The sequence below is a fragment of the Ambystoma mexicanum genome, chromosome 10, assembly GCF_040938575.1.
Source record: "Ambystoma mexicanum isolate Mex_15411 chromosome 10, UKY_AmexF1_1, whole genome shotgun sequence".
In the NCBI taxonomy this organism is placed as follows: Eukaryota; Metazoa; Chordata; class Amphibia; order Caudata; family Ambystomatidae; genus Ambystoma; species Ambystoma mexicanum.
In genome coordinates, this window is record NC_090932.1 from 1,012,431,354 (window position 1) to 1,012,454,936 (window position 23,583).

The 23,583-nt window shown below is 49.3% G+C and overlaps 1 protein-coding gene across 1 annotated transcript in view; it reads right to left on the reverse strand.

The window, feature by feature from the left end:
* Nucleotides 1-19,471, reverse strand: part of EEF1AKMT4 (EEF1A lysine methyltransferase 4) — a 559,170-nt gene extending 539,699 nt beyond the window's left edge. Inside the window, exon 1 of the mRNA XM_069618812.1 lies at nucleotides 19,215-19,471. Coding sequence (XP_069474913.1) covers nucleotides 19,215-19,467 — 253 coding nt within the window. The 5' untranslated portion in view covers nucleotides 19,468-19,471. The remainder of the gene's footprint in view (nucleotides 1-19,214) is intronic.
* Nucleotides 19,472-23,583: the final 4,112 nt, after the last annotated feature.

Sequence of the window (23,583 nt, forward strand, 5' to 3'; positions counted from 1 at the left end):
TAGAGGAAGCCCTCCTTCTTCTGTTCTTCGGGGCAGAGCTGGAAGAGCTCAGATGCCCTGGCGATCATGGCGTGGAAGGAGCCAATTTCGTCAGGGGGGAGGCCCAGGGAGGTGGTGATGGGAGGTCCATCCCGTCGTCGCCACCGTCGTCCGTCCCAGTCGTCTCTGTTCCCGTCTCATCCCTCGGAGGAGGGGATGGGGGTGAAGGCTGGAAGGGGAGAGGAGGATGGACTTGTCTCTGCTTGTTAGGTGGGCTCCCCGACGGTCCAGGCTCCACTGGGTCGTCGGTGGGGGGTAAGGGCATCCTTGTCCTATCTCCGTACACAGGTTCTGTATAGCCATCAAGATAGCTCCTGAATTGTCCCCTGGTACGGGCACCGGCTGCAACAGGACAGACGGCTGGGGCGTGGGGCCCTCCGCGGCCCTATCTTCCTCGTCTGCTCTCCTGTTGCTCTCTTCGTTGGCCTCGTCAGGATCCTTCCCGTGGGCCCTGGATTCGCCAGACTTCTTGTCCAGGATCCTTTGGACGCTAGCCAACTCATCCTCAGAGGTGGTATCCGTGTCCGTTATAGCTACCGTGCCCCCCTCTTTCTCCTGCTGGGGTTTCACAGGGGTCTTCTCGATAGGCAGAAAAGAAGATTCCCTCTGGGGTGGCAGGGAAACTCTAGCCCTGGAGTAATCTCCACTGGGGAAGGCTCTGTAGGTTTCGCCAGGGCCGCTACGACTCATTCAATCGAGGCCTTAGCCGGGTGAATCAGGGCCTTCACGACCTTGGGCGTGCCTGAGGCCTTCACCTTGGGGGGAGGGTCACTGAATCACTCCCCCTCGGCTGTCTATGTCGGGATCGACCGGGGCTTCTCCCGAAGCTTACCCGGGTTCTCCGACTTCCTCTTCACCGAGCCAGAGCATTGGCTCGTGGTTGATGGCGTCGGCGATAATGCGCACTGCCTGGCAGCCGAGGAGCCTGACCGATCGGCGATCCCGGTGCCCGTGGACTCACGTGCTTTGCCTTTTGTTGGGCCCTGTCGCCGGAGCGCCCTCAAAGGTCTTAGAAGACCGCTCGGACTTCTTCCTCTTCGCACCTGCTGCTGGGCTCTTCCCCTCCAGCCAGTTGGTGAGCCGAGTACGACGATCCTTCATTGTCCGTTCAGACATGTTCTAACAAAACGCACAGTCCTTCTCCACGTGCGATTTGTCATTGTGAAGGCAGTAGTGGCACCGAGAGTGCTCATCCTCCTCAAAGACGATCTGTAGTCCGCATCCAGGGCAGCTCCTGAACAGCTTGGATCCAACAGGTGTCATGCTTCCTTTGTACTGGGCCATGTCCACGCAGGGTAGGCCTCAAAGATCTTCTGGAATCCTCCGAGAAGTCGAAACTCAACGAAAAGATGCCCTTCAGGGGCGTTGAAAATTCCGAAAACGGGTCCCCGTTGATCGGAAGTAGAATCGGTGGAGTTTGAGGCTCGATAGACCGAAAATATAAGAGTAAACTGTTCGAAAAAACGCAAAATGCAGTAAAAGCTCGAGAGCTACAACACGAGGACTCCCAAAACTTGAACGTGTGGTCAAAATCTGAATATGGCTGCCAGGGAGGGGCTTAGGTAGAGGGCAGTCATTGGCTGGGGGCAGTATGACCCAGAGACCAGTGATTGGTTACTAGTAGAAAGACAGTTCAGAAACGTAACTGAAACTGATTTTTTTCTTTACCAAGGATTCATGAGCATGTGAATCCATGCCAGACCCCATGCTAGTGAATATCGTATACATATGAAATAATATCGTATGCATATGAACTTTTGATGTAAGTTAAAGCCCACAGACAAGAAATAGGTAATGTGATCTAAGATCCTGCACATATAAAATCTTTTTGTTGATGAAAGTTTAAGGCCACAGGGTACATCTTTTGATAATACAGTCTGTCAGTAAGTATGAATATTAGTCCTATTACCTTTTGTATGTATAAGATCACGAGAGTGTGAGCATGTTACCGGAGATAAACGCATGGATGACAATGCACGATACCAATTCTAGGGAGTAGAACAAATAGATCGAGAATCCTTTTGCCGGTTCATGAATACCAGTAGGAAGATTGAGATTTGCATGCCAGGGGCCCATTAAACATTTACAGTGCTTTTCATTTCGATTAGCATCGGCCCTGCAGTTCTTCATGAAGATTCTGGCACCACAGAAAGTTACATGGTACTCAGAAGGGCATTCTCATCTTCCCGACTTAGATGATTTGCTAATTGCAGCACCTTCTTTCTATAAGCCATCAGAGGATGGAAAGAGTTCAGATCACAGCTTCCTCATCAAATGCAGCAAGTATCACCTGGAGTCCTCCCCATCTCTAACTTTCAGCAGGGCTCATTTCGAAAAAGCCTATGGCCAAGTTTCTCTCCCAGAGGAAAGAACAGTGAAATATCATCAAGTCTAACAGTCCTGGACTTGCCTTCAGCCAGGCAGTGATTAAGGGTACAGAGGGGCATGGAAACCACTACGCAAATCGTTGCCTGGGCACAACTTGAAACTTTGGCTTATCACATCCTGGCCCACTGGTTCCCCGCTAGGGAGGTACGAGTAACCTACTCCTTGGTCTCCTCACCTCAGGGACAGACTCCAGTGGTGGCTCCTCTCATTTCAGCAGGTTTGTCTCTAGTATGGAGAGCCCATGGCGGACTGCTTAACCTCCAATAAGGACCACCTAGTACAGCTTCTTAAACATTTTCATTCAGATTATTCCATTAACATGAAAACAAACATAAAACAATCATTCCAATTTGTAAGTCAATTCATTTAAACGAAAACATTAGTACAAATAGCTTAACATCAAGGAGTTAAAACAATGATGAAAGCTATCATCCATGAAGAACAAGTATTCCTACATATATTTCATCATTAAACAACCACCCTTAAAGAAATTAGAGACACTGGCCCATAGTCTATATTTTTGTTTTATGCATTCTTTTGTCTAGAGCCTTAACTATGAACTTTATCAGATCAAACAGAAACTAATGCTCAGCACAATCTAGAATTAAGGCCATGGCTTCCTTACAAGATCTGATTTTATGTTCCAAAAGGTGCAGTTTAAACCACAAAATCCTCCCTGGTTTATAAAAAAAAAAATAGGCAAGTCAAGAGGAAGTGTGCCAGATCCTCGTCTAGCCCCACGTCACACAGGCTTTTTGGTGCAACCTTGGACCAGCTTGCTCTTTTAGAGCGGAATCAGATTTAGTCGAGCCATAATCAGTAGCCTCCTCAATGTGATACCTCCAATAGGCCCCGGGGATAAAAGATTCCTTTTTGCCTCAACATACATTGCAAGTGAAGGCAAAGATTTTACTCTGTCAGGGCCCACAACCAACGCCTTCTCTCTGGACCAAAATGTAACTTGTGCCAAATTGGCCCCACGAGTATCTGCCCTATTTTCAGCTACAAGCCTGTCCCAAAGTTTACTTCATTCCCTGTGCCAAGCATATTTGTCCCTGCTGGCAGAGGCCTTGATCGACAGGAAACCAGTCAAGGAGTTTGGATCATCTGTAAACACAAATTTTAGCTTAGGAAATGACAACAGGTGTCTGGACTGTGCTAGAGAAAATATACTGTGGAGCCCTAGTTCAATTCTTAGTGCACTGTTCAGGCACCCAGGTGGTAGGCCCAGAACTTGGTGCAAGTATTTTGACTGGACTATTTGCAAAGACATGCATTTACCATGTTCCCACATTTCACTGACATACAGTATCTGTGATGGCACATTTAACTTGCAAACTTCCAGGCGCTTGTCCGGCCTAAGAGCTTCATATCGGCAATCAAATTTTAATGTCCTTTAAGTCTGGTTTTGGCGCTTTCCGCCTGGTATTTAATATGTACCACCCAACAGCCATTCCTTGCCAACTTCAAACCTAGATAGAAATAGGAACCCACTAATTGGGCCCCCTTTTATTTCCCATATAAAGGCCTCTTCTTCCCAAAGATCAAAATTTTAGTTTTGGTTAATTTTAATTTATGAGTTTCAAGCAAATCAGTGGCGTAGCAGAGCCCTTGGTTAAGGCCAGCAGGGGTTAACGCAAAGATGACTATCAGCAGCGTAAGTACGCTATATATCATTCCAATGCAGCCTTACTCCTCCTTTGAATGCCTGATCTGCAGGCTCTCTCTCTCCTGGGCTCCATCTCACTGTGGCCGCCATCTACAGGCCGCCTGGCCAAGTCGCCCTCTTCCTCTGGGTGGGCTGACCTCTCCTCCTTGCTCCTTGCTTCCACCTCTCAGCTTCTCCTCCTCTGAGACTTGAACATCCACCTGGATGTTACCAGCTCTTCTTCAGGACTCTTTCGCAACCTCTGCAATTCTCGCTCTCCCTCTCTATATTATTCCCTCTGGCCCGACTCACTCTGCAGGGCACCCCCTGGATGTTCTGATCTCCTCAGACCTCCCCTTCTACCCGCTCGCCACTCCTCTCGCAGAGTGATCACTTTCTCCTTTCTTCCCACCTCTCTCTTCCCCGCAGGTCAAGCTGACTCCAGCACTGCCACCTACATGCTCGGTCATCAGACCCATGAAGCGTGTGTCAGTGAGGCTTTTGCTGCAACTTTCTCTCCTCCTCCTGCACATTTGGCTGACCCGCACCCTGCCACAGCCCCTCTAACCTTCATCTCTATATCTCTAACACTCTGGATGTCCTTGCCCCCGTCATGAGGATTTGCTTGAAGCCCAAATCCAAGTGCACCTCTTGGTACGATTCTGATCTCGCTGCCTTTAAACGCAAGTGTAGGGCGGTGGAGAGGAAGTGGAGGGCATCAGGCGCACCCCCTGACAAACTGGCCCGCCAAATGCTCTAAAGGCAGTACAGATACTGTCCTCTCTAAGAAGGGAGCATACATCCAAGCCCGCATCTCTACAGCATCTAACAACTTGGCCGAACTTTTCAAAATCTGCAAGGAACTTGTCACAATCCTGCTGCAGTCTCTACCTCCCCTGTTCCCTCCCAGGCCCTCTGCATGGCCTCTCATTTCACTACTAAATCTGAGGACATCCTGTCCACCTTCTCATCCTCTACCTCCTCCTCTTCCTCCTCCTCTACCACTCCTGGCCTGTTTGAGGCAGTCTCTCCTCCTCATTTCTCCTCCTTTCCCCCGTTTACCGCCGACAATGTCTCTAGACAAGTCTGATCTATGAAAGTCTTGTCAAAGCAGGTTCTCCCCTGCTCATCCACAAACATCAAGGACCACATCAACACATGTGCTCCAGCCTTGGCTGATTTCTGCAATCACTCCTTTGCCACTGGAACTTTCACCTTCCCCTTAAGTGCTCTCTTGTGCGCGCCCTTCTGAAGAAGCCCTCGGCCGATCCTTCCTCTCCGGCTAACTATCGCCCGATCTCCATCACTCCTTTCCTGGAAAAGCTGGCCATCTCCCAGCTTAATCTACATACTGAATCTGTTGGTTGCCTCCATTACCACCAGTCTGGCTTCAGAGCTGCCAGAAGCATGGAAACTGCTCTCCTAAACACCTGTGAAGACTTGCTCTCCAATCTTGACCCTTCTGTCCTCATTCTCCTCAATCTATCCTCTGCTTTTGACACGGTCTACCATGCCATCCTGCTCAATCGCCTCAGCGACAACCTTGGTATTACTTATCAGGCTCTGCCCTGGTTGAATTCCTTTCTCACCGACCGATCCTCGTAGGTCCAAGTGGAGTCTTTCCTCTCTTCCATCTCTCTCTCTAAGTGTGGTGTTCCCCAGGGGTCCAACCTCTCTCCCTGGCTCTTCAACCACTACCTGGCACGTCTTGCCCACTGCATCGCTACTTTCTGCTCCAATTTTCAATGCTATGCGGATGACACTCAGCTCTCTTTCAGGTTCCCCTCAGCCACCTCAGCTTCTTCTCTTGTACCAGACTGTCTGGCCGCAATTCAGGAATGGTGTGCCACCAATGATCTCTGCCTTAATGCCAGTAAGACTGAGATCCTCCTCATTGGGACACCTGTCCCTCCTTTCCTCGGCCCGCCCATTCTGGGCACTCTTCCTGCTCCTTCCTGTGAGGCTAAGAACCTTGGTTTCATCTTCATCTCCACCCACTCCTTCTCTCCTCACATCTCTGACATCTCTAAGAAGTCAAACCATCAGCTTCACCTCCTCAGAGTTATTGTTCCTTTTCTCACTTTCCCCCAGATGCGCACTGTCTCCAGCGTTCTTGTTCTCTCTAGGCTGGACTATTGCAACAGCCTCTTTCTAAATCTTCCTGCCTCTACTATTCAACCTTTACAACTTATCCAGAACAGGACTGCGAGACTTGTCCTTGGCCTCAAGCCCAGGGATCGTATCTCTCTAGCTCTGAGAGTGGGGTCTCCCCATCGTCCACAAGGCTTTCTGGGCCTGGGACCACTCTACCTCCAACTTTCTCTTCCAAAACATCTTCCCTCGAGCTCTCTGATCATCCATCTCCAACTCTGAGGGGCATATGCTTCTCCAAGCAGAGAGTTAGAGGCAGATCTATCTCCTCGGCTAGGGCCTCCCTCTGAAAAGCCTCCCTGCCTCTCTCAAACTTGAGCAGAACCACCTTTGGTTCCGGAAGCAACTCAAGACCTTCCTTTTCACTTCCGCTTTCTCTCTTCCTCTCCCCTACTGATGCACCAGACTGCTACGCGCACTGGTCACCTGGTCACCCTCTGAACACTGGCCCAGGATCCAGCATGACCAGTTGCCCTTTCACTGCCTCCCCAGCACTTAAGGGGCTCTATCTACAACCCCACAGTCCATTCTCTCTGCACTTATGAACCACCCGATGCCTGCACTTTAGTTAACTGCACTTGCCCCACTTCTGTCCCCCCCCCCCCCCCCGAGCACTTCCCTTCCCTCTTCCCTGCACGTGCACGATCCGAATGACAAGGCCTAGTAAGATCGTTATTTTGTCCATCCTTTGTTTCCCCCCTCCTTGTCTTGTCGCACCTAGAAACACTTGCGTACAGGCGCGTTATAAATGCCATATAATAAATTATTGGACTTACTTGGCTCAAAGTATACAGAGGAGCAAAGGGGATAACCCTGTTTTACCTCTTTGTTGATCTCAAAATAGGGTGTGGTCACTCCTACTCCTCTATATCTCACTGCTGTCATGGCATGAACATAAAATAATTAAACCAGTCTTAATAATCCTGGAGAAATCCCAATTGCAACCAGTTTCCGCCACAGTGTGCCCCCATTAATTGCATCAAATGCTTTTTCCAGGTCCAAAAAGGTAGCGTACACAGATCCTACCCGCAGCCTACAGTATTTATCTATGATCGTAGATAGAAAAAAACAATAGTCTACGCTGAGTGAAGAAGCCCTGCCAGCAGCCTGCCTGTGATGGCCATAAAATGTTATTTCCAGTTGCCCATTCTTCCAACCTACCCAGGATACACTAAGAGTAGATTTTGGATAGAATATCCAATAACAAAATTGGCCTCTAGCAATGAGCATCGTCCAGATCACCTTTCTTAAATATATGGGCAATTATCCCTTGCCTCCAAAGGATTAGACTTTCAAAGCTTTATTGATTGCCCCAAATACGTTTACCAGAATTGGTACCCACCAATTTGAGAACCGCACAAAAATGCCTGAATTTAGCATATCGAGACCGGCGGCTTTGCCCTTCTCCAATTGGTCGATAGCTAGTGAAATCTACGGCTTAGTAATCATGGTTTTATCAATAAGACTAACCGGTGTTTCTCCTTTCCTTGATCCTCATAAAAAAATCTACTGAAAATGCACCATCCATCTGTCTACCTATATTTCCACCTTGTAAGTATCCCCTCTTTTCCCAGCCTTTACCTATTAGCCTCCAGAATAACTCATAATTATCAGAAATTACTGCTTGTGCTAGTGTATATCCAACTGTTTTTCTACTGACTCTTGTTCATTTCTTTTCAGCAGCGCAGTATGTTCCTTTTTAAATTTAACTATCTACCCGGCTTGAGAATCCCTTCCTTAAGTGCATCATATAAGGCTTTCTTATTAGCCTGGCATTGGCAATCAAACCAAGATGTGTGGGGTTGTTTGTAGAGTACCTTCCTTGTGCGAGTACCTTCCTTGTGTGCATTTCCTGGTGTGACGAATCCCGGGGTCTAGTCACTGCTTCAGAGGAGGGAGCCCCTTCCCATGGAGCCAGGGTGGGGAGGCCACTACTTAAGATCCCCCCTGGGGGTAGTGCTCTATGGGAGGATCTGGGGTGTAGGGATCCCATTGAGAGCAATGATGAACCTGGGAGAACGCAGCATCCCTTTAACTCCCCCACCTTCCCTCAAAGCCCCTTCCATTCCCCAATACCGAATGCCCCCATGTGCTTTGGCAAGATATCTCAGATAGAAACTACTGGGACAAGAGCCAACGAGTAATGGGGACCACCAACCTGAACGCCGGCATACGCTCTAGCCTTTGCAATAACGTGATTGGCCAGCTGGCATTTAAAGACAGTGAGGGAGCAGAACAATGGCGTCTACCTTCTACCAAAGGTGTGGCAGGAGCTGCGCAGTCAAACAGGGAAGGGAATCTGATGGCGTCCCAGAGCGAAGCAGGCCCACAGAAGGCACGGGAAGCGACCAGTGAGGAGAAAACCTACCCCTGAGAACCGTAGCCGCCGCACTGTCCACAAAGCACCGGCAGATGAAGCCCGTAAGGGACCCGGAAGAGGTCCCGCTGCTACCGAAGGACCAGCAAAGTCCTTGGGAGAATCGCGAACCATTGGAAACAGACTAGCCACCCTGACAATTAGAGGGCCTTGGCTGCCCTCTAATTGTCAGGGTGGCTAGTCTGGCAGTTGGGGATACCCAGAGAGCATGTGGGACAGGAAAGAAAGTAAAGGAGGGGTGGTGAGGAAAAGTGGGTCTCGGACCCATATCATACATGTGATATTTTATTTATATCACGCCCATACACAAGTGTTTCAAGGCGTGACGAGGCAAGGGAGGGGAGGACAAAACGATCTTACTAGGCCCAGTGACATTGAGAACACGGAAGTGCAGGAGAGAAGGAAGGGACGTGCGCAGGGCAGGCGAGGAGTGGAAAGTGCACAAAACAGGATCAAAACAACAAAAGGTAGTATGGCCATCGGGTGGCAAGTGCATGACTTAAGCGCAGAAACAGGTGTCAAATAAGTGTAGGTGAGGGGACTGTATGGTTGCAGATACAGACCCAAGTGCAAGGATTGGCAGAGGCAGTGCGGGTATGTTGCAAGGGATCTGGGCCCGAAATCAAAGGGTAGCCAGATGTCCAATGCAGGCACAGACAGATCAGCAGGGTAGAGGAAGGGAGAAGGCAGAAGCAAAGAGGAACGTCTTGAGGTGCTTCCGGAACAGGAGATAGTTCTCCAATGCAGAGATTTCAGTGCTGGAGAGATATTATCCCTGGGATTGAGGCCAAGGACCAAGTCTCGTAGTCCTGTTCTGGATGAGGTGCAGAGGGCAGAGAGTAAAAGCAGGCAGATTTAGAAAGAGGCTGTTGCAGTAGTCCAGCCTAGAGAGAACCAGAGCTCTGGAGACAGTGAGGTTCTGGGGAATGGAGAGTAAAGGAAGAATACCTTTTAGGAGGTGCAGTGGGTAGTTTGACTTCTTAGAGACGTGATGTGAGGAGAAAAGAGAGTGTGGAGTCAAAGATGACCGAGGTTCTTAGCCCGACGGGTGGGAGCAGGAAGAGGGCCAAGGGAGGCCAGCCAGAGAGTGACAGGAAATTAGGGTGCATGTGTGCCATGTGTGCCAATGAGGAGAATCTCCGTCTTGCTAGCATTAAGGCTGAGATCATTGGTGGCACACCACTCCTGGATAGCAGACAGACAGCAGAGATGAGAGAAGGAGAAGAGGTGGCAGAGGGGAGCCTGAAAACAAGCTGAGTGTCATCCGCATAGCACTGAAAGTTGGAGCAGAGCGGCAATGCAGTGGACAAGAGGCGCCAGGTATTGATTGAAAAGCCAGGGAGAGAGGTTAGACCCCAGGGGAACACCAAAGGTAGAGAGTGAGATAGAGGAAAGGAAGGACCCAAGTTGGACATGAGAGTGTCCGTCAGAAAGGAAAGAGGTCAGCCAGGCCAGGGCCTGATCGGTGATACCCAGGTTATCACTGAGATGATCAAGTAGGATGGCATGTTTGACTGTGTCAAAGGCAGAAGAGAGATCGAGTAAGATGAGGACAGAGGGGAAATTAGAATCGAGGTTAGAGAGCAGGCCTTCACGGATGTTCAGGAGAGCAGTTTCCATGTTTCTGGCTGCTCTGAAGCCAGACTGATGGTCATGGAGATAAGCAACAGATTCAGTGTGAAGATTAAGCTGGGAGATGGTCAGCTTTTCCAGGAGTTTGCCCAGGAAAGGAGTGATGGCGATTGAGCGATAGTCTGCCGGGCAGGAAGGGTCGGCAGAGGGTTTCTTGAGAAGAGGGTGCACAAGAGTGTGCATCAGGGGGGGCGGGAAGGCTCCAGTGGAGAAGGAGTGGTTGCAGAAGTCAGCCAGGGCAGGAACAAGGATGTCGATGTGGTCCTTGATGGTTTTGGAAGTACAGGGAAGGACCTGTTTTGACTAGACTTTCATAGATCAGACTTGTCTAGAAACCTCATCTGGGGAGAACAGAGGAAAGGAAGAGAAAGAAGGAGAAGAGGTGGCAAAGGGGGGGCCAGATGTAGAGTGGAGAGTAAAGGAGGGAGGAAGAGAGGATGAGAGGGTGGACAGGATGTCCTCAGTTTTAGAAATTAAATGAGAAGCCAGGGTCGTGCAGAGGGCCTGGGAGGGGACAGGAGAGGTAGAGAATGCAGCAGGATTGGCCAGCTCCTTGCAGATTTTAAAGAGTTTGGCCGAGTTCTTCGATGCCACAGAGACGCAGGCTTGGATGTGCGCTCTTTTCTTGGTGCGGACAGAGAGCCGATACTGCCTTTGGAGCAGGCAGCAGGCCAGTTCGCCAGAGGATGCACAAGAAGCTAGCCATTTCCTCTCAACCACCCTGCACTTGCGTTTAAGGGTGACGAGGTCAGCGTCGTACCAGGAGCTGCACTTGGCGTTGGGCTTCAAGCGGATCCTAATGAGAGGGGCAAGAACATCAAGAGTATCAGAGATAGAAGAGTAGAGCATGGAAAGGGCTGTGTCAGGATGTGAGTCAGCCAGAGGAGGGGGGAGAGAAAGTGGTGACGAAAGCTTAACTGACACGTGCTTCACGAGAAGGTAGGTGGCAGTGCTGGAGTTGGCTTGGCCTGAGAGGTAGAGAGGGAGAGATGGGAGGAAAGGAGAGAGTGATGGCCCCAGGAGAGAGGAGTGATGAGGGGGAGGTCTGAGGAGGTCAGAACATCCAGAGTATGCCCTGCAGAGTAAGTCAGGCCAGAGGGAAGAATAGAGATAGAGGGAGTCGCAGAGGTCGTGAAAGAGTCCAGAGGAGGTACAGTAAGCATTGAGGTGGATGTTGAGGTCACCAAGGAGGAGGTGAGCGGTGAAGGCCAGAAGGGGGGAGGAGAAGTCAGCCCACTCGAGAGGAAAGAGGTAGACTGACTGGGTGGCCAATAGAGAGTAGCAATGGTGAGAGTGACCAGGAGAGAGGGAAAGCCTACAGGATAGACATTCTAAGGAGGAGTGGGCCTGCACAGGAATCACAGAGGTAGGAATCCACTGAGGGAAGATCAAGGCTACGCCACCACCCGTACGGTTGGGTCTGGCCATGGAGAGAATCTTGCAGCCATCAGGTAGGAGAGTGTCAAAGCTAGTGACAGAGCGAGAACATTGAGGTTGAGTTCTTCCAAGAGGCGGCAGATGTTTAAGGAGCGTTTGACAGCCGAGCGGGAGTTGAGAGTGGCAATATGGAGAAGGTTGCCACCCTTGAAAGACTTCCAGGGAGGGATACAAATCAGAGGTACGACCTGCGGAGGTCTAGGAGGAGCCCGAGGGGGGGTGGTGGGGGATGGCAGAGGAAGGAGAGGGCAAGGTAACCGAGGAGGAGGCAGAGGTGAGGGGGTCAAGGAAGCCAGGGAGGAGCGAGAGGGCACAGCAGGTGCCAGAAGGAAGCTGATGAGGCACAGGAAGCGTCTATCAAAGAGGAGAAGGTTGGCCTGAGGGCCTTGGCCCAGGACGGTGCCATTTTGGTAGACATTAATGATTACCTTAGAAGAGTGCAAGTCCAGGAGGGCCTCCCACCAGGTGCCACCATTAATGGGTGAAGAAGAGAAGGGAGAGAGCACGGAGACCATATAAAGGCCCAGGGAAGGAACGACAAAGAGGACGTCGGTGAGGGTCTGTCCGGAGGAAGCGCTTGTGTAGGTGTTAGTGATAGGGAGGCCATGGTTAGAGACCAAGATATCCCTTTTGAACTTCTTCCTACCAGACTTAGTGAGAAGGGTAGGATAGTCAATGGAGAAGCAGTTAGAGAAAATAGGAGAAACATAGCGCCATAGTGAAGTGGAGGAGGGGGAGGAGGGGGAAGAGGGGAGAGATGAGTGGAGGGGTGGGCGTGGGGGCAGAGAGGGGCGGGAAGAAACGAACAGCAGGACAGGGTAGCACAATGTAATCACTGGCCAAGGCAAGGCCAAAATAAAGTAGAGGCAGAGGGCACAGCTAGATGCAAAACATTAGCAGATGGTGAAAACACAGCTAGTTGCAAAATATTAGCAGAAGGTGAAAACACAGCTAGATGCAAAATATTAGCAGATGGTGAAAACACAGCTAGTTGCAAAATATTAGCAGAAGGTGAAAACACAGCTAGATGCAAAATATTAGCAGATGGTGAAAACAGTACAGCCACAGGCAAGAAGAGTGGGAGTCCAGAAGTGGAAAAGAGGGTGGAAAGTCAGGAGGGTAGGAGTATGTCAAGGTAGAAGTCACTCAACCATGGTCGATGAAGTGAGAGTGTCACAAGAGTTTATCCTTCATTCAAGAGTGTGGGAGCGCCATTATCGATCGATGCACTTGTGAGGGGTGCAGGAAGGCCCCACGCAATGAAACGGCAGTAGACAGGGCCTTAGGAAGTGGGCCTATGGTGAGGAGCCTGCTAAAGCCTGCCGGTTCCCAATAGGCCAAGATGTAGAACTTTAGGCCAATTACAGAGCAGTTTATGTGAGGGAGGAGGACTCCAATCCTCCTCTAGGCTGCACAGTGATCGGCGGCCATGTTGTAGTTGCCACGAGGACCACCAGGGATGAAGGGTAGTTTCAATTGCTATACCCCTTGGGCACATGCACACTGCCCCAGCATGATAGCTGTAAGCCAAAAATGAACCACGAGGGTCGCCGCACTCAGGTAGCGAATTGATAAAAAAGTAAAGCACTTTTTGTGGATTTTGAAATTAAAAAGCGTATTCCCAAGCGGTCCTCATCAAGAGAAGAGGGGAACGCAATGCAGCCACAGGTTATAGACGGAGCACTCTGCGGATGTGCAGACAACAGGCCAGGTCGTCGTGGCTCAGGTGGGAGGGAGAAGGAACATATTAGGACATATCCTGACTGGGAGGCAAAGGGGATACGCGCAGACTTTGGCAGTAGAGTAAACCTAGGCTGTGGGCAGAAGTGAAGTGAAAGCAAGATAACATTGGAAAAAACCTAGAGAAAGGGGGTTGGGACCCACAGCATACCCGCACTAACAATAAAGGGGAACACGAACTTTGGGGAAACACAACTTTACTCTTTTTCTTTGTGAGATATGGTTTTAAACAAACCTTACACAAAAAACACAAACGACAATACAACATTTCGTAGTAGAAAAATATAACATATAATCATATCACTTGTGTTAAAACAACATTTTAAAAATTGGCATAATGCGAGAACGAATGAAACATTTTCACCCGACATCAGCCTAGACCAGAACAGGTTCACTGCAAATTCAGAATGTAAACTATCAACGTCTTTGAACAGCCTTGTTCTGGCCAACTGAAAATGGGGACAAACAGTGACCCAATTTTGCAACGTTTCCAAACAATCAGCCGAGTTACAGAAACGACGGTTCGTAGAACCACACAGGACCTTGAAAGAGTACCAATGTTTCATCCATTCTCGTGTGGATAATTGTTTTAATCTAAAGCGCATATACAGTACACGTGCATTGCTGTATGGAAAACCTATCAAACGCAGTGTAAGTTGTTCCTTCTTTCGTGGAAATTGGGCATATTCCGTGAACAAAGTTTTTTTTTTTAATTAGATCAATGGTAACACCCAGAACCCAGAGTTACTAGAGCCCTCCCAAACAGTGTGTAGCTATGCTCAGAAACCTCGGAACAGTTAAGGGATTAGTATTCAGACACCCGTTTATTCCTAGTGTGTCCCTTGATGCCTGAGTTGAAGGTACATCAGTCTGCGAGGCTGTTTTGGAAGTGCGATTAAGGTGCGAGCATGGAGGGGCTTCTCTAAAGGAACAAGGTGCTAGCACATAGTACTATACTGCAGTGAGATGCAAAATAAACATGTGCTCATTAAATATGTTCTATTATGCTTTAAAAGACCAAGACGTGTGTTCGTTATTCTCCTTTAGACACATTCTCAAACACACAGATTTAATATCACGTTTATTAGTATGGCACTAGTTGACCCTGGCAGCTGTTGTCACTCTTACCAAGCTTACCTACGTTACAAGCAGGAGCTAAACAGCTCCCAACAATTTTGAACCCTGAATGTTCTATGGGTAGGGCGCCTAATGGAAATCGAATGCCTTATATTTATAATCAACGTTTTAAAGTATCTAACTAACCTAATTTAAGAAAGGAGCAATTTAAACTAAAACACAAAATTAGGAGGAAGGAAGGTAGAGGGAATCAAGCTTGGCTCTGCCTATGAGTCAGGATCTCGAATCCGGTTTGATAGAACAAACAAATCCAATTGGCTAATCCGCGTGTTACAAGCGTTACAGCCTGTAGTGTTCATGTAACCCACACGTTTCCAACTGGTTGCTTTTTCTCCATTCAGGTGCAGTACAGTACTTCATCACCACACCCACCCCCCTTAGTGGCCAACTGAAAATTACAAAGGGTTTTACAGAACAGTCTTTTTTCCTTTGTTTTACATTAGCCAAATAGTTTATATTTTTTGCAGTGGAATTTTTTTCACGTTCTTTTTTAATCTATTGAACGAAAAAATAACCCAAAATAATAAAGACATAATATAACTAATCGTTGTGCACCGTTCAAATACACTTGCTTTCTAGTTCACGCTTTATAAAAAAAATAAAAACATTTAAAACATTTTTTTGCCATTTGATATCATAATTTAGGAGCCTGGGGTTCTAATAGCTTTATCTACCTGCAGCTTGTGTTAGTGTAATTCCATGGTCATGAGCAGGGTATTTTGGGTGACGAGAGTGGTATTTTCGGAGCTTTGGAGAGGGGGGGTTTTGGTGTGCTGGTGATCAAGGGGTATTTTATTATCAGTAGGTAGAAATACAATGATATTGTGGGTTGTAGTTAGGGCTACATGCACAAAGGATAAGGTAATCTATGGGCTTTGGTCATTAAGTATTTTTGGGTTGTGATAAGGCGGATATATGAGCAATGGTAAAGATGATGGCATTTCTGGGATTCGGTGATGTTGAAAGTAATTTAGGCCTTTGGTGATGAGAGCAGTATTTGTTGGCACTGGTGAAGAATAAGGTAGTTAGGGGCTGAACAATGATAGGGTTCTGGCGACAAAGTTCTATTTTCGGATTTCGATGAAGAGGTTGTTTTGGGCTCTGGTCATGAAAGGGCTATTTCAGAGTTCTGGTGAGGAGAAGAGAGTTTAGGGCTTGATGTGAAGAGGGGAGGGGGCAAAATCTACCACTTCTTCCCCTTCCACCGGACATACAAACCGGAAGAACCACCGAAAGAACCACGATCGCACTCACCATATTGCACCAGTGCCCCTGTGAGTGACAAGTATGTTGAAAGGTACCCACTCCGTCAACCCTATAACCCAGGAGCAGTACAAATCTTGCCCAGAGTAAATGAAGAGCCTCTGGATGCTATTAAGGACACCTCAATTGGCAGCCTCGACTAAAGCGCCAAGACGATATGCTCAAATGTCGTTAGAGACACCATGACATACCAGCGTTAGACATGAACACATGCCATCTGCACATCGGGACATGGAGCACACACCCAAATACACAAACATGCGTCAGTTCCATGAGTTAAAGGACAGATACATGTACATACTACCATTGCTTTATTATTGTTGTCATTCGCTCGACCGCAGCAATGCAGAAACCGCAAGAAGCAAGCAATCCTGTGTAAATGCTTGCAGATGCCTACATGCAACTAATCCTATGGAGAGGCAGGAGCACCGGAGGGACCCGACAGCGCCATAAACAATTAACCTATGGGACCTATAGAGTAGCACAAATAAGTAGAGGTCATGCCTCTGTTTTAGGAAAACTACAGTAGGCCATAACAGTATATGGAAAAGCCGAGCTGAGCTGAATTCAGAGCGAACAGGAGAGCAACCGTGTGGGACAAGGACTTCTGCCAAGGCCACCAAGATACTAGTGACATGGCAGTCCCTGAACTACAGTAACACCAGCACAGAAAATACAAATAATTCTCCATAAACTCAGACTAATTTCGAGCTGCAGAGCTTAGAAACACAGCCTCTCAACACGTGATTCGGCAGAGCGGACAATGAACCGAAACTAGCAGCTGGGAAAATGAAGCGATCTCACACAGCCAGACAATGGCTTGCAACAATTGTTACAGAAGAAGCTGAGTGGTCTATGATGAGAACAGGCACGCTCATAGTGTCTGGTGGTGCCCACATGTTACAATGCAGACACAATTACACTCCATGCTGAGAACTGACTTGGGTCCCAGGCATGGGGGCGACAGCTCTAGCCAATCACAGTTCAGGACCCTAGGGGTCGGTAGCAATGGGCAAGAACCAATGACAAGACTCTCACACTGCAACATTGTAGAGGTAATTGGGGGAAAGCCAAGTCGGCCATCTGACATGGGAGAGCCAATCAACTAACAACTATAAGGTCCGCTATAGATGGACTACCACTCAAAGCCCTATCACAAGGTATGATCGGTTTACTGGAGAAGCGCCCAAGTTGTGATGTCAGTGTGATGCAATACTACAAAACTGGCCTGCGAGCCAAAGCTCACCCAGACATGCCTGGATTAATTCTTCCTTGTACTGATTCCTGTTGGTTTTAGCTGTAATAAACCACAGTTGGAATTGCTCTGTCTGGGCCTGCGTTCCTTTTGGGAAGGGGTTAGGCCTTCCATGAGTTCAGATTTCTTGAGCTCCTAGCAACCCTCGACCTGCCTGGGAGTTTCCTCATAACAGGTGATGTGGGTATTTGTGGGTTTGGTGATGAAGGGGTATTTCAGGGTTCTAATGAAGGGGTAATTTAGGATGGGATGTGGCTAGTATTTGGAGAGGAGTGTATTTTTGGGCTGCAGTAATGGAGTATTGCAGGTTTCTAATGAGGATGCAATTGAGGAAGGAGGATAGTACTTCTAGACACTGTTGGCGAGAGTATTTTAGGGCTCTGGTGATGAGGGGGGGTTTGTTGTGCAAGTGATAGAGGTATTTTTTAGGTCTGCTGATCAGGAGGAATAGCGGCACCGAACCTGCGAGTTGTAGTCAGGGTTCCATGCTAAAATGATGTTTAAAAGGTGATGAGGTAATGTATGGGCTTTGGGCACCAAGTATTTTTGGGCTGTCGTGGTAAGGCGTATATATGGACACTGGTGATAGCATTTCAGGGTTCGAAATTGAGAGGAGATGGGAGTTATTTAGCTCCTGCTTCTATCATAGTAGAGCCTGGCTAGCTTGAAACCAACAGCTACCAGAACCTACTTTTGGCTCTTCTGGTTGCTCTTAGAGCCAACTGGAGCCTTCCAAACATGTGAAGGAATCATTAACGTTTAGTATTTCATGTTAATAAAAAAAGAATTAACATCTAACAAACATTTAAAAACAATGGTTCATACAAAATGTTAAAGGAGCATCTCTGGGTAGCCCTTGCCTACTGGGTGATGCCCGACACCCAGGAGTTGGTTTTAGCTCCTGCTCATTGAATCACAATTTCAACCCCTGTTTTCTGGGATTCGGTAAGTGATTTTGGCCATTGGAGAGGAGAGCAGCATTTTTGCCACTGGTGATGAATAGGGTAATTCACGACTTATTTCAGTGTTCATGATATTCCAGGGTTCTGGCGAGGAGGGTGTATTTTGGGATTTCGTGCAGAGGGAGTTTAGGGCTCTGGGATGAATGGGCCATTTCAGAGTACTGGTCAGGAGATATTTCTTGGTTCTAGATATCATGCGTACTTAGGTCTTGGCGATGAGGGTGTTTCTGGACTTGGAGGTGGAGGGGTATTTCAGGATTCTGGTAGTGAGGGTGAGATCAAGATTTTAGTGCGATGGTGATATTGCAGGAACTGGTCTGTGCAGAGGTTCTATTAAAGACTTTGATGCTGAGTGAATTGGTTTCTCGTGATGAAGTGGGTATTTTATGATTCTGGCACTAAGGATTGTATTTCAGAGCTCTGGAAAGGAGAATGGGGATCCAACAAGAGCCGGGGTGGATGGGCAGAGTTCAGAGCAGGCAGAGCTGGCAGTTGAACTCCACTCAAAGGAAATGCTCAATATAGTTTTAAAATGGTGCAATTTCTTTTATGCTGCTTCCTTCTAACTCCACACTGTACATACAATTCCACTTTAAATCACGTCCATGGCACACCCAAAATACTGTTGGTAATGCAGTGATTTTGAGTAGGGATCCATAGGCACGCTCTACCAGGGTAGTTCAAAAGGTTGAAAAACCATTGTTCATTAAAAACTGGTTGTATGATTTTTTGCAAATTCTCATTAAGAAACAAGTGCTATAAAATATGTTTGGCCATGGCATGGGTTGGGGTGGTCACTTGCTTATATTCAGGGCAAACGTTGGGGTATTTCTGCCCGTGTAGTGAAAATCAAAAGTGGGCACACGTGAACCCGGTTTAATGTCCCAATAACTGCTGTCAGCACAACAGAAGCATTTATGTGTTAATGTTTAAAAAGCATTAGGAGGAGGAGACGTGTCGGATCTCGGACCAGGCAAGAGCCGGCCCACTGACCCGTGAAATATGAGGGGGATATTTCAGGGCTATCTTGACGTGTGAATGCCAATGGGCATATACCGGCAATCGACCTTCACGCATCCAATAATGTGATGAGGATTGGTACCTAAAGATCACAAACTGGCCCTCGGGTGCTCCGTGTGAGCTATTGGCTCTGGGGGCGCACTGTCAGGAGAAGGGGGCACATACCAAGCACAAGGAGCCGGTCCTCCTTCCGCAGCTGCTCCTCCAGGAGGCCACTAAAGCTGCTCAGGCCACCAAACCAGTCGCGGGGAGGCCCGTCGGCCCCGTACCGGTCATCCCAGAACCTCACCGAGGAGTACTGCGCATTGGTGCCCGGTAGCCCTTGCATCCCTGTGGGCTGAGTACGAGTGGTAGTGGAGGGCGGTACAAACCGGGTGTGTAGAGGAAAGGGGGCAGAGCTGAGGGGTGGGGGTAGCATTCTGTGGGGCGCAAGACAATTCCTAAAACCACAACTGACAGTGTAAGCCCCCCCCCCCCGGTGTCTACTCATAAACTGCAGCAAGATCCCCACTCTCGAGCGCACACGATCGGGAGCGGCAGCGTTTCCTTTTTTTATGTGTCCGCACACGTGGAGCTCTAAGAGGCCTCGGTGGTGCATCACTGAAAACAATCCGTAAGGGAACTAGAGCTGCTAGGCCTGACATACCATGGGTCATCTTTACCCAGACTTTTTTTTACCAAATAGCGTGCGCGGATTGTGGGTACTGGAACTCGTAGTTTCCCTTTTTGGATTTTAAGAATAGGGGCTTGCCTCATTCCCCAGAATTCAAAGTATTGTTAGGTAAAATGCCCAAACTTCTCAAACAAAGTTTCTCTCCTCTCTCTGTCGTCTCAATCTCTTTCTCCTCTCGTAGCTCTTGCCTAGATCACTTACTGTTAATCATCATTACTCATAGTCCTGCTCTTCCTCGTCGCCGTACTTTTGAGGTCCAGCCTCCATTGACAGGAACCTTCTTCCAATTAAAATGTTCTGCCTCGCTCCCACCAGGAGGTATAATAACTCCCTCTACTGTTGTGGTGGCCCCTGCCTCGTAGCGGCTGTCCGTGAGCCCCCTCCCTCCACAGACTTCACTCAGACACATCCGTGTGGTTCGGGCTCCCCGGTCGCTCTAAGCGGCCAGGAACACCCCCTTTATTTATAATGCACGCAGCGAAGTGCAACGTCACTGCCGCGTACGTGCAGCCCTTACAGGGGCAACATCACACTCCTTTTTCAAAACAAAACAAATGAACAAAGGTTAACTATCATTCGATAAAAAACAATCAACATCACTGCACACAAAGCCCAGGAGCCCCTTTAATAGCAGCCACCCGGGTACCCGGGACATTCAGGACTCCCACTCACAGTCTTATTCCAACACGTAATCGGTGAGACGGTCAGGTTTCCCTCGCCCAGTCCTCTGGGGGTACCTCCTGCCAGCGTCTCTGTTCGGAGTCCCTTCGCAGGCTGGGGAGCCCGGCAGGCACATGTGGCCACTGCCCTCGTCTGTTACCTCCACCACTTGCCCACTGGGCGCCGGCTCAGTCCTCGATTCTCCCAGCTGTTTGAAGAAGTTAGCATTTCGTGTCACGGAGGTGTTTCCATCAGAGGCAGTCACCATCGACCCTTTCACCGCCACCACGTCCAAGGGTTCCGGTTCGTAGGTCAAAGACAACTTCCCCTGAGGGTGTCGGTTTCTCACCAGCACTTTGTCCCCAGGCGCCAGTCTCTGTGGTCTCAGTCCTCTCCGTATGTTTTCGTGCGCTGTTCTCTCGCAGCGCTCCCGCTCCACTTCTTCATTGTCAATCACTGCAGGCTCCCGCTCACCAATTTCTGGCAGCAGATCCCGTGGGCACCTTTGGAACATAGCCTGAGCCAGGGCCACCCCTGTGGAAGTGTGTGGGATGGTGCGGTATCCTCTCAAGAACTTGTACAGCGCCCTTTCCAGGCACTTGCCTTCCCCTTGGGCAATGCAAAATACCTTGTTGAGCGTCCGCATCACTCTCTCCGCCTCCCCATTGGCTCTTGGCCCCAGCGGTGTTACTTTGTGGTGGTGCACGCCATACTCCTCCATCAGCCCAGCGAAACTCTCGCCCTGGAAGGGTGGGCCATTATCAGAGCATAGCACTCTGGGCAGTCCATGAGTGGCTAAAATCTTTTCAATTGCTACCACCACCTTGTCGAAAGCCACCGATTCGATGAACTCCACCTCCGGATAACGGGATCACTCATCTACCACCACCAGGAAGTGGGTGCCCCTTGACGTGGACCCAAAGTCTGCATGGACCACTTCCCACGGTTTGGTCCCTCTCAGCATTGTCTCAATTTCAAGATCCCTCTGGGCCGGTGACGCTGCCAGGCACCCTACACAGGAAGTCACAAATTCTTCCACCCTCTGCTCAAGGTCCGGGAACCAGACCTTCTGGCGTAGGCGTGCCTTGGTCTTTGCCGCACCCTGGTGTCCTTGATGGGCCAGCACGATCATCTGCGGGGTCCGACTCTGTGGGATGACTATGCGGTCTCCTCTTAGCAACAGGCCATTCTCAGAAAATGTCAGCTCCCCCCTCACTCTCCACATTTGTTCTAGTGTAGACTTGGCCTCCTGGGTTCTTGCCGCCAGGGAGTCCATGACCATCCACCATGAGTCCTGCTGAATGGCCTCCTTGCGTATCCGGAAACAGTCATCTTCCCCCGCTGCCTGTTCGAGCTCTTTCACCGGCACAGTGGTGGGTGTTGATGCCTCCACCACGAGCTGCACGTGTTCGTCAGCTTCCTCAGCACAGGTGGATGGCATCTAGCCAGTGCCCTCTCGTGGGAACCTAGAGAGATAGCCCGCCGCATTGTTGCTACCTGGCCTGTACACCAGCGACACCCCATATTCTAGCAGGGCCAACATCCAGCGTTCTATTCTGGCCGGAGGTTTGGACGATGACCCCGCCAGTATGGGTAGCAGTGGTTTATGATCTGTAACCACTGTCAGGGGTCGTCCCAGGACATAGAGTCGAAAATGGCGGCAACCACACAGCACGGCCAGAGCCTCCCGCTCGATTTGAGAGTACTGTTGTTCAGTCTCTAACAGCGCTTTGCTGGCATATGCGATGGGGCAGACTTCTTGATTAGTTTCAATCTGCGTTAGAACTGCCCATAGGCTAAACGGACTAGCATCCACCACTATTTCGTACTCCAGGGTGGGATCGAAAAATGTCATTATGTCCTCCGCTGTGAGGGCTCCTTTAATGTCATCAAAGGCCGCTTGCTCGAGTGGTCCCCACTGCCGGGCCATGCCCTTTTTAGTGAGGGCCCTGAGGGGCTCCGATCTTGATGCTAGGTTCCTGATGAAACGGCCACAGTATGTGACCATTCCGAGGAAACTCCTCACTTCTGAGATGTTCTCAGGGGGCCGGGCCTCCACTATGTCCTTGACCTTGCGCAGATCAGGGGATACCCCACCCGCCCTGAAGACAAACCCAAAGAACTCGATGGTAGTCCTCAGGAACTCGCACTTATCTCGGTGCAGGGTCAAGCCCAACGACTGGAGGCATTCAAAGGTCTTACCCAGCTTAGCAAGGTGTTTCGACTCCGACTTAGCAAACACCTGAATGTCATCACTGATGTTTAATACGCCGTCTAGGTCTGCCAGCGCCCCACGGATGATATTCTGTAATACTTCAGCTGTGGATGACACCCCAAAGCTCAGCCTTTTGTATCTGTAGAGGCCGCTGTGGGTGGTGAAAGTTGTTATGTACCTCGACTCGGGTGTATCACCACCTGATGGTACCCTGCCCGGAGGTCAAGCTTCGAGAAGAACCGGGCACCCTGTAGTTCTATAATGATGTCATCAATTGTGGGGGTTGGGTGTCTTTCCCTCTTAATGGCCTTGTTGGGCAGGCGCATGTCCACGCAGATGCAAACAGAGTCAGGTTGTTTCGGCTTTCGAGCTACCACAATCGGAGACACCCATGGTGTGGGGCCTTACACTTTTTCAATTATGTCCAGCCTGACCAAATTGTCCAGCTCCTTATCCACGAGTTCTCTCAGGTGAAATGGGACACTTCAGTGTTTAAGGGCAATAGGTTGAACCGAGTCATCTATATGCAACTTCACCGGCTCACCCGCCATTCGCCCAATCCCTTCAAAGAGAGCTGCATATTTCTCCAGGAGTACCTCAGTGTCATCAACATACACAGAATACGCGAAGGTGACAATGCCCAATGCCTCTGCCGCTGCACAACTCAGCAAGGTGTTTCTGCTGACTGGAGTCACATTGAACCGGTCCCTGATTGTTGACCCTCCATGTTTCACGTCTGCAATGAACGCTCTGTCATGCAGGAAAGGATCTGAGCCTCCAAAGGTGAATAGACGAGCCTTGGGTGTGGACAGGCTGGGCAGACACACCATGGTGTCGTAGTGCTCTCGGGCCATGACATTCACCAATGCACCAGTGTCCACCAGAACAGGAACAGAGGAGTCGTTCACAAACACCTGGCATCGAGGTTGTCTCCTTGTCTATGCCCTCGACACTCCCACACTGGAGACAAAGAAAACATTTTCCTC